This window comes from Penaeus chinensis, chromosome 1 (assembly GCF_019202785.1).
Source record: "Penaeus chinensis breed Huanghai No. 1 chromosome 1, ASM1920278v2, whole genome shotgun sequence".
Lineage (NCBI taxonomy): Eukaryota > Metazoa > Arthropoda > Malacostraca > Decapoda > Penaeidae > Penaeus > Penaeus chinensis.
Window position 1 is genome coordinate 30,975,861 of NC_061819.1, and position 12,500 is coordinate 30,988,360.

The 12,500-nt window shown below is 38.9% G+C and overlaps 1 protein-coding gene across 1 annotated transcript in view; it reads right to left on the minus strand.

Moving 5' to 3' along the window:
- Positions 1-1,972: 1,972 nt before the first annotated feature.
- The window catches only part of LOC125037496 (hexokinase-4-like), a 37,289-nt gene continuing 26,761 nt past the window's right edge, over positions 1,973-12,500 (minus strand). Inside the window, exons 4-6 of the mRNA XM_047630690.1 lie at positions 3,619-3,707; positions 3,392-3,521; positions 1,973-2,025 (exon numbers count right to left, since the gene is read on the minus strand). Coding sequence (XP_047486646.1) covers positions 1,973-2,025; positions 3,392-3,521; positions 3,619-3,707 — 272 coding nt within the window. The remainder of the gene's footprint in view (positions 2,026-3,391; positions 3,522-3,618; positions 3,708-12,500) is intronic.

The window sequence follows — 12,500 nt, forward strand, 5'->3', positions numbered from 1 at the left end:
AATATATATATTTAAATATATATATAAATATATATATATATATTATATAATATATATCTATAAATCTATATATATATATATAAATATATATATAAATTTATATATATAAATCTATATATAAATATATATATAACATATATTCATATATATTTAATATTATTATATATATAATTTATATATATGACATATTTATAGCTTTTGGGAGCTGATCCCAGCAGTGAGAACAGCCTCCTTTTCTGAAACTTCACTGGGTCCTAGAGAATTAGGATTTCTGGCTCCTGGTATCAGCTCTCCAACCCACATCAATGGACATGGTATAGTGATATGTTATCCTTGGCCATAGGGCCAAGGATAACATTCTTTGTCAGCACTCAATAGAGGATCCTCCAGAATTGCAAGGTTTACTGGAGTGCTAAGTCCTGTGGCACTGATCATAGGCTGGTAGTGGCTACCCTACAGGTCCACTTCAAATCTCCTCATCCCTCCAGTGGCCGCTCCAGGGTGTTTCACTTGGACAGACTGAAGGAGGAGGAGTGTGCCCATGGGTTCACCATGGCATTCTCTGATCGATTCACAAAACTTGAAAACCTGACAGACCCAGTTGCTCTGGCTCTATGGGAGCCCTTCAAGCGGAAAACACTCAACACAGTGCGGGAGTCCATTGGCATACACCTGAGGGCAAGGCAGAATTTCATTTCAGTTGAATGGCAATCAGGACTTGTGTCACTCTTTGGTGTGTAGGGCTCAGACACTGCTGAGAAGGGACAAGGAACAGTTCATCAGGGATCATGCTTAGGAGGTTGAAGGCCATTTCTTGAAAAATAATCTTCACCCTGCCTACCAACCCCTGAGAAAACTGAACTCTAAGCCCTCCTTGCAGATGACTGCAGTCCGCTCAATGGATGAGAAGATCATCTCAGAGGATGTTGGAGTTCATGAACGTTGGGCTGAGTATTTTGAGCAGCTGTACCAGGTAGACCCTCCAACGGTTAGCTTGGATGCAAGTGGTATCACAATACCTGTGCCGGACCACCCATCAGCAAGGAACCTCCTACCCTAACTGAGGTTAGGATGGCTGATCTGTGGGAAAGCCACAGGCATATATGATATCCCTGCTGAACTGCTAAACGCTGGGGGTGAACCTATGGGAAGGGGGCTTGCATGCAATCTTGACTGCCATCTGGCAGTCTGGTACCATCCCCTTTGACCTGTTGAGGGGCATGGTCATCCCTCTCCGGAAGGGGAAAGGGGATTGTTAGGACTGTAGCAACTACTGTGGCATTACACTGCTCATTATAACAAGTAAGGTTTTCACCCACATTCTTTTGAATCAGATCCTTCACCAACGTCTAAGCACCAGAGACCGGAGCAGTCTGAATTCACTCCTGGCAAGTCCACAATAGACCATATCCTAGTGCTTAGAGTAATTGTAGAATGCCATTGTGACTTCATTCGTGGGTTGCTTGCAGCCTACATCAACCTCAAGAAGGTGTTTGACTCGGTGCATTGGGAATCGCTATGAAAGATTCTGAGACGTAGGGGCGTTCCGACACGGATTATTGGCCTAATAGCAAGCCTATATACTGGTACTGAAAGTGTGTGTGTGTGTGTGTGTGTGTGTGTGTGTGTGTGTGTGTGTGTGTGTGTGTGTGTGTGTGTGTGTGTGTGTGTGTGTGTGTGTGTGGGAGGGGGGGGGGGGGAGGATATTGAACTTCTTCCCTGAGGCAGGGCTGTGTCCTTGCACCAACACTTTTCAACACCTGCATGGACTGGATAATGGGCAGAGCTACACAGTGAGACTGGCATAATCCAGGATTGCCAACTTATGCTATATGGGCACCGAACTCGTTTCCCTGTGGATGACCCTGCCCATCAGGTTGTCTCTCTGTGAGACAATCCTGGGTGGAGGAGGCCTGTGGGACGAGCTAGGAGGTCATGACTTGGGCTGCTCAACGAGACCTGTCGCGAGGAGTTAGAGATAGGCCAAGGGCCTGCTTGGACACTTGCCATGAGGGAACCTCATGGCTGGAAGCAAAAGGTGGATGTGGCCATGTACCCACATCGGTGTTACACCTTGATGATGATGATGATGATGATGATGATGATGATGATGATGATGATGATGATGATGATGATGATGATGATGATGATGATGATGATGATGATGATAATGATGATACATTATTTACATTTGTGTATATACAAGTGTTTACATGTGTGCATATATATGTATGTATATATGTATATATGTATATGTGTGTGTGTGTGTGTGTGTGTGTGTGTGTGTGTGTGTGTGTGTGTGTGTGTGTGTGTGTGTGTGTGTGTGTGTGTGTGTGTGTGTGTGTGTGTGTGTGTGTGTGTGTGTGTGTGTGTGTGTGTACATGTGTATAAATATGTATATATATGTATATACATATATTCATACATATGTCTAGATGTGTACATATGTATGTGTACATATGAATATATGTGTTCATACATGTAATTTCATATCTTTACACATGTATGTACATATGTCCATTTATATAGATATATATACATATGTATATATTTATATATACATGTACATAATTATGTAAATACACATGTGCATATGTGTATACATATATGTATTGATATGCATATACATATTTGTATATATTTATGCATGTACGTATGAATATATAATGTATATATTTATGCATATACATATGAATATATAATGTATATATTTATGCATATACATATATATACTATATATATACATGTCCTAATATATACATATTTATGTATACATACATATATATGTATATACATACATATAAATACATACGTATATATGCATATAAATTCACATATGTACATACACCTATACATACATATGTATATGTACATATATATATATATATATATATATATATATATATGCATGTATATACATATATATGCATATATATGTATTCATGTATATATATGTGTATATAAACATGTATATTCATACGTATGTGTATATATATGCATATATATGTATACATGTATATACATGTGTATATAAACATGTCTATTCATACATATGTATATATATACATTTTTATATGTATATACATATATATATACATATGTATATTCATACACATATTTATGTGTATATATATAAATATGTATCTATACATATGTATATACATTTCTACATATTTGCACATATATCTATATAAACATTTATATACACAGATATATGTACATACATATAAATACACAGACACACACACACACACACACACACACACACACACACACACACACACACACACACACACACACACACACACACACACACATATGTATAGGTACATACTTACATATAAATATATGTATATGCATCAATAAGCAGAAAGACTTCAGTTGACATTACCGAGTTGTAAGTTTCGTCCTCCCAATTTCCTTTTCTTCATAAAGTTTCCAATACATTCAGCAAGATAATCAAAGAGTTCTGGTCCAGGTCCAAGCCGTCGCTCTTCTGGCACATGATAGTAGTCTACAATCTAGAAAAATATATAATGTATTTCTACGTTATACCAAAATATGGATGATATATCAAATATGCGAGATCATTATTTCATGGTAAAAAAATATCCCTACTTCCTCTGTAATGCTTCCGTTCTTCATCTGGACATATATGACTCGAAAATTGGTTCCTCCTAGGTCTAGAGCCATGTATTCACCATTTTCTGTGGAATAAGGAATGGTCAACACAAATGTAAAAGACATCAATGGTCACAGAGCATTTTGGCAAAATGGATAAATATGAGTTGACGATTTGGTGATGGAGAAGAGAAGGCAAAGGAAAGACAAAGAAAAGTCCCTGCATAATTAGTTGAGGCAAAGGCTGAGGATCAAGGGAGGGGTGATACCCTACATTTATTTATTTTTTTAACATTTTCTGTCGCGTCAACATCTAAGGTCATTAGTGGCATATTCAAAATATAGTGGTAGTGTTAGGCTAGGGGGCAAAGCCCCCTGGTAAGGAAGCGTTATATGACATCAAGGGTCATACGGGCTATGGTAAATTAGAGTAGCAAAAGGGTTAGGAAAAGAGTTAAAGTTACAGGTTGAACAATACTAGTGGGTAGTCAAAAGGGTTGAGAGGGGGAGTTGATGGGGTATAGTATAAGGTAAAGATTGTTAAAAGCATCATGATAGAGTACTGTGACAAAAACGGCAAAAATTAATCTAACGATTTGGATAAGTGGACAGAACAAGGGGATGAAGAAAAGAAGAAAAGACTATGCAAAATTAGATGAGGCTAGGGCTGAGGACCAAAGCAAGGGTGATCCCCCAATCTCCCAAAGCCCCCCCAATGAGAACAAGATGCAAGGGATGGGGGGGCATTAGGCTTAATTTCTGTCTCCTAAGCCCCCCACAACAACAACGAGCAAAGGTCTGGTGGTTGCAAACAAGTAGTTTCCCATTGTTTATCCGCCTGTGATATCACTTTTACAGTCTCCTCTCCACATATCAGCCAGTATTTTTGTTGAGATGAGTATATTTTTAATGGTTTTGGTGTCTCTTCGCCATCACTTTGTTGTTCTTCAGGGCAGTCATCACACTCGCTACCGTCTTTGTCGTCTCCTCATCCTCTCTGCCTGTGACCCCGGCTGGTGTCATGTGGCAACGCAGGTTCTTCACATGTCATCGCATCCTGTCCACTCCCATGGCTTGGTTGGACATCAACCATGTTACACCATATTGATGATTATATTGCACACCGCTAGGCTTCACCCATACCACGTCACCTGACCTGAACTGTCTATTGACCTCCTCTCCTTTTCTCGTTATCAACACTTCACACTCAAACCATGCATCTGTACAGAATATTTGCCAGAGCAATTTCATTCTCTGGTCATCTCGTCATGTTATGTCGTACCAGTACATAGCCTCTGCCACTTATACCCACCACGATCACTCACTGTGCAGACACGCATTCCACCACAAAGGCCCACAATCAATCAGCATCAGGTAATGCCAGGAGCTGATGTGTGAAACATCCATTTAAACTCGCTAACACACGTCGGGAACGCCTGTTGGCTTGTCTATCATTTAATTGGCGCAGAGTCAACACACCTTGCTGCCACGACGTGTGAGAAAAAAAAAATAGGTCAACAATTTAAGAAGTAATGTGAATAGCCACTCCCTAATTAATTTCTGAACAAATTGAAACATCCTACTTCGTAGGTCAAAAATATTTCAAAAGGACCTGGGGCAGTATTCACAAAAGGTCATAGACTCTGAAATTTGTCTTAGGCAGAAATATGTCTATGGCTTTGATACTTTGTCCATGACTCCTGGCAAAATGTCCTTAACACCCAATTTTTGTTTAATGTTTAATGGCTAGTTTGTGAAAATGTGTCAGAAATTATTTACATAAACTATGTCATGGTGGTCCAAATAAATATTTAAAAAGATAAAGTGTAAAAAAAGAAAATAATCTCCCAACATAGTCATTTTTACCTTTCCTGTGTACACTGCCAATTTCCATGTATCCCTTACCCCCTACATTAGGCTGAAATCCCCTAATGTAGGGGATTTGCCCTATGAGTGGCAGCCTTGGTTCACCCAACTAGCAGATAAGTGAACAAACTATAGTCACAATCATTTTGACTAAAAAAACACCCTGAGCAATACTCCCAAGACCTCCTGCTTTGTTCATTATAAAATTAAAGAAACTTGATATAAACAAAGAATGGTCATAAAGATCAGGGGTGGCATTCATAAAAAATAATTGAATTTTCTGTGACTAATTTAAGGACTGTCCTTAAAACAGTCTTTGAAACCAAAATTTGTCTATGACTCAGTCGAAAGACGATCCTTAGCAGTAGTTAGTTGCCACGCCCCCTTCCCATGAGTCATTTTCTTCTTATTTATTTATTTTACAATCCATAACTAGTGCAAGGGACCCCTTTTGTTCAGCTGGCAACACCCTGTGGGACTTTGCATTATACTGCAGCACAAAGCATAAATTGCTGGGATGTTTGAGTGGACGCAGAGTCAGGGAATTGACAGATGTTGGGCCCAGCAGATTTATGGGGTATGCCTACATGGAAATCCTTGATGAGATGTTTCTACCATTATTGAGGGCCATGGTGTTCCCCCAAGCCAGAGCAAATTGACCTCGTCCGGGATAATAGCCCCATCCACATGAACAGTGTTGTGAAGGCATGATGTCAGAAACACCCTGAGTTTACGCAATGACACATCAATCCAAATCGCCAGACCTCAATCCCATTGTGAATGTTTGGGCAGCCATGGGCAGAGACTTTCCCAAAGATCAGAGCCGCAATCGTTGTTGCCCAAGCAATTACGTCATGGGAGCAATTGCACTCTGCAGATGGACACCAATTACCAGCAGTATCATGCCACATACATTTGCTAGCAATCTCCAAGTTGGTGGCAGTAACACAAAATATTAAAAGTCTTCCACATTTCAAAACCCTTTTTTTTTTCTTAGTGTAGCCTAGCTAAGTGAACAAATAGAAAAATTAGCTATTCTAGAGGCATTTTAAAGCTATAACCTGATCTATACAGTATATGTGATATTAGTAAAAAAAAAAAAAAAAAAAAGTTTAAAATTTTGGTCCTTGCAGGGACAAACATAGTGAAGGGGGGGTGGGGGGGACTGTCCCAGGCAGGGATACCAATATCAGGCCAAGCTCACAGCACTTTTTTCAACCACTTTCTTAGTTGTATCATTTTGTTAAGAAAGAAAAAGTTACGACACTATTTTTTTTGAGAGTTTAGTGCTTGCACAGTCTACATATGCTTTACAATCTCTTTACTAACAATAATGAGTCAGTTTGGTGCATGACATTGCATAATTATCTCCTGCCTGGGGTTCTTGTGTGGAAAAAACATTAGTCGGAGAATGTGTGTATATATGTATATATGTATATATATATATAAATATATATATATATATATATATATATATTATATTCTTTCTTTCCAGAAGAAGTCGAGAAGAAATATCAACACCAAAACTATAGCCACAAGTGGGAAAACAAAAGCTGGGCACAAGGATGGCTTTCTGCATCCAAATATCATCCAGAAAACATGTTTTCCCCTTTGGCAATCAACATCTCATCCCGGGCAAATCCTAACTTTCAGAACACAAAGACATCACTTGCAGCAAACCAAATCTGTCTACAAAATCATCCACTATTACACTGTCACCTAGGATTCCACAACTAGTGTCAACTTTTCATGGCATCACTGATAACTGAAAGGTACCAAGAAAATGAGCTGCAATTACACCAAAGGTACATTTGCTAAAAACAAGTATCTTTACTCAGAAGATGAAACCGAAATGATCACTAAGAGTTGATTTGAAAAGGTTAGTACTTGTTTTCAAAGCTTGCAACAGATAATTTGTTCATAATTTGTTTGAATACTGTTTTGGAGCTGATATGGCTAAGGCCTTGTATTATACAATGGCGAAATAATAGACCATTCATAACAACATACTAATGCTTTGCTCTGAGGGACTATCAAGAGATGAAATTGTGAAGATTAAGTATTTCGAAGCCAACCATGTCTGTGGATCCACCCGATACATGGCTAGAAGTGGGTACCATAGATGTATGATGGAGGAAGAACAAGTTAATGTCATTCAAAACTATAAATCAATGTCCTAAATGAAAGACAGATAAGAAGCTTGCATAAATATGAGCCAATGAAAACCACTTGATACTCAATGAAAACAACCCTCACTGTGACTTGGTTTGAGAAGGGGACATTGCCAGTAGTTAGTTGCCTTGTCCCCTTAGCATGAGTCATTTTCTTCTTAGTTATTCACTTTCATTATTTTTTTTAAACAATCCACTCCTACTGCGAGGGATACAGACCTGTTTGTTCTGCTGGCAACATCCAGTAGGACTTTGCATTATGCTGCAGCATGCAGACAGTCAGAAACTGCTGGCTGTTTGAGTGGATGCAAAGAAGTGGGGCAGAGGGTTGACGGATGTGTTGAGCCTGGCAGATTTACTGGGTATGCCTATGTAGAAATCCTGGACAAGATGTTTCTACCATTAGCGTGGGCCATGGTGTTCCCCAATCTGGAGCCATTTTACCTCATCCAGGATAACAGCCCCAACCACACAAGCAGTGTCGTGAAGGCTTGATTTTGGCAAAATCTTGAAATTATGCTATGCCACATCCACCCAAATCACTAGATCTCAATCCCATTAAGAAAGTTTGGGCACCCATGGGCAGAGAATTCCCCCAAGATCATACCCATAATCATCAAGTCAATATTACCAAAGCAATTACAGCAACTACACTCTGAAGACAGACACCAGTTACTGGTGCTGCTAGTGGCATCCATAGCACTGGTGGCTGTTACAAAAAATATTGAAAGTATTGTACATTTCAAAATCCTTATTTTTTTAAATGTCCCTGAGCAAAGTGAACAAAAAAATTTATAGAAAAGCTATTCTGGGTGCATTTTTAAAGCTATAACTGGATTTATATAGGTGTATTTATCAAAAAAAAAAAAAAAAGTCATCTGCATTAATGACCATTTCCTGAACACATTCTTGTGGAGGAAGGGGACCCCACTGGACTATTTGTATCCCTGGAAAGTACTTTGCAGAAAGAAGGGCTTCACTGGGAGAAAGTCATAGGCTATGCATCAGATGGGGTTATTTGATGCTAGAAACCAAGAGCTCTCTTCTGATGATAATGGAAGAGGCAGAACCAAATCTATTTGTTCTAAAATGTTACTGCCGAACTTGTTGCAGAGCATACCAGTAAGGTTCTATCAAAGACAGGTGATCAGCTAATACGACGATGTCTACAATTACTCCAAGATGTTCCCCATTGTGCGGAAATGTTACTTTGAGTTCCAGAGATTTGCAGTTTTGGATACTCACCAATTCCTAAAACCATGTCAGGCACATTGGTTGTCCATAGCATGGTGTGATAGTCGGATTTTTGAACAATGACCAGCTCTCTTTCTGTTCTTAACTGGTGAGGTATGGTTGGTGCCTCATATTGTGTAACCAATATGAATCCCCCAAGAATAATGTTCAAGCTTTTCTAGTTGAAAGGTTTTTGCTTTGATCTGATCTGGCTTTTAATAAGGGGTATATAGGAGGTAATGGTGGTAATATCAGTCCATTTTTGACAGCAGAATTACCCTTTTCATTCCCTGCAATGTTTGAGTGACTTGGAATCCATTCAATTGTTACTTGCTTGATCCTTGGGTGAATGACATTGAATATATGAAGAACGGATGTGATGAGGTTAATATTGTCTAGTGGGTGATGTGTTTTGCGAGGCTTGACTGGATGAGAGAGAATCTGTATATATACATATCTTTGCCTGAGGCAAATATTTGTTTAGTGCCAGCCTGAAGGCATGAAGTTCAGTCTGCCCTAGACATACCTTTTAATCACACACAAGGAAGAGATGTCAGAGACAACTGGATTATGAACTGATGTTACGAATATCTTATATTTGTCACCTTCAGTTAAATTGCCAATTACATCCAAAGGCTATTTTGAAACCATTTATATATCCTATTTGTACTGACAAAAATATAATATCTTATAACATTTATGATAGCATACTAACCTGCATGTGTATTTTTTTTATTTTACACTGTAACAAATCTCTAGATATCAACATTACCATATAATATGAAAGTGATAGTGGGTGACTACCAATTAATATTACACAAATACCAGCTCTTTCATGTAAAACAAAAGTTTTTCTAATAATCACAGAGATTCATGCATCTGGCAGGAGTGTCTTGCATCTTTGATGCAAATTCTGTGCATTTGGATTAAAGATTAACACAGTATCAACTTTATTGACGCCCACAGAAGACAACTTTTGATAGGCAGTAAGTGAGCCCTTGAATATCTCAATGGCGACGGGTCACGGCTATCGCCGTCATAACAATACGCCCGAAATGAGGCGTGCGGCTGTCCGCAGCGGCGCCGCGCCAAAGCGCCCCGAGGCAATGATTAATATAAATTATATTAATGGTATATGATATAAATGCTGATGATGATAATAATAATAGCATTAATGATAATATTTGCTATTAGTATTGTTATTTCAATTATCAATAAGACTGGTAATAAAAATAATAACCATATGTATGAATTGTATTTTTCAGCTTGCATCTTCAAACCCATCAGGTATAAAGAGATTTTCATCTATATCTACTAACAAAATATTGCAGGAATAGTCTGCCTAATTAATGAATTAGCACAATATGATTTTTTTTATTATCATAATTATCATCATCACTGTTACTGTCTTTGTTATTATTATTACTGTTTTATCATTCACCATTTATAATGGTTAACATCACCACTATGTGAATAACAGTTATGATGAAGCATGGTAGGAATGTGGAAATAACTTATTCAATGCAGTAAAGCAGTTGTTTTAAGGACAATTAAGTTATAACTCATAATGCTAGTATGTGATGTGACAGTGGCTTCAAGCCATTCAGAGCTTAATTGCCATAATAATCACATAATTTCTTGTATATGTAAACAACCCGATGGACCACAGGACACTCTGCGTGTGAGGCAGCAGTTTTGTTTAAGCAGTATGACACTTTGACCCAGACAGTGTCTATACTCCACCCACAAGACTTGAAATTATTGCGAGTATTTGGCACTGCAGATAGAGCAGTATCATAATTTTACATCATCATTATTGATGATGATGATCACTTCTTTTTTTTCATTACATAAATTAGACAATATATGAAATGTTATAAAGTTTTAGGAATCATGTTTACTTGATGCTGTACATCAAAAAATACAGTAACCACTGAATGTTACCACCAGTGTTATTCATCCACATCACATTACCAACCATCCACCACCATCAAACTGCCTTTCCTCTACCACACTATCACCCAGTTCTTTGTCACACCACCACTATCATTCCCCACCTATCTCAATATCCTGCTATTTCTCCATCCTACCATTCTGCTACTCCTTCATCATACTATCATCATGCCATTTTTCTACTACAATATCACCCTACCATCTCTCCCTCACACAATCACTTTGCCATTAATCTACCACAGCATCTCTCTACCACTCTTCCATCACACTATCATTTTGCCATTCCTCTTCTACTCCTGCTATTTTTCCATCACTCCATCATCATGCCATTCCTCCATCATACCACCATTCTGCTATTCTTATGCTATTTCTCAAACACACTATCACCCTAGTATTCTTCTTTCATGCCAATCTGCCATTCCTCCACCACACTCCATTGCACCTTAATACAACTATTTCTTCATCACACCACTACTCTGCCATTCTTCTATCATATCATATCTCTCCTATTCCTCATGATTGGAGTCCTCTATCACACCAACACTCTGCCATTCCTTTACCACACCAAAACTCTCCCATCCAACACTATCACCCTGCCATTTCTCCTACACACAATCATCCCGCCATTCCCATATCACAACATCTCCCTGCCTTTCCTCTACCACACCATCACCATTCATCTGCTACAATCCATTATGCCATTCCCCTACCATGCCATCAGCTTGCCATATTTCCATCACACCACCACTCTGCCATTCCTCAACCATTCCATCACTCGGCCATCCTTCTACCACACCATCACCATTTCGCCATCACATTTCTTTTCCACCCCATCACCCTGTCATTCCTCCATTATGACACCATTCTCTCATTCCTCCATCACACTACCATTCTGCTATTCCTCTACTACATCATCACTTTGGCATTTCTCCATCACATCTGAGAGTCCTCCATCATACCATCATTTTCCCAGTACCCCACTATACCATCCCTCTACCATTACTCTCCCACACCATTACTCTACCATTTCTTTATCACACTGCTATTACTCCACCACACTATTAGACTGCTGTTCCTGTTTTGTACCATTACTTTGTTATTCTTCCATCACACTACAATTCTGCCACTGGACTACACAATCACTGCCATCCCTGCTTAACACCTTTAATCTGCTTTTCCTCCACCACACCATAATTTTATCATTCCTTTGTCACACACCTACACTGCCTTTCCTCCACCACACCATCAATCTACCATTACTCCATCACACCACCATTCTGCCACTGCTGCATCACATAATCCCCATGCCATACCTCCAACACACAATCACCTTGCCATACCCCCCACAACACCATCACTCTGCCATTTCCCAACCACAACATCACTCTGCCATTTCCTAACCATAACATTACTGCCATTTCCCAACTACACCATCACTGTCATGATGTTGTCCCTTTACCTCAGGGCCACCCTGTCCATCCCACCTATCAAGTCTTTCGACAAAGAAACACAGCTGTATTAAACTACATTCTAGAATATGAGTAATAAAACGCTTCAAATTTGGGCTTCAAAAAATAATAATAAACTAGTGATAATCACCAGTTCAAGAACAAAAAGGAAAAGAGAAATACTTTCTCATGGAAGGGGAATACACCT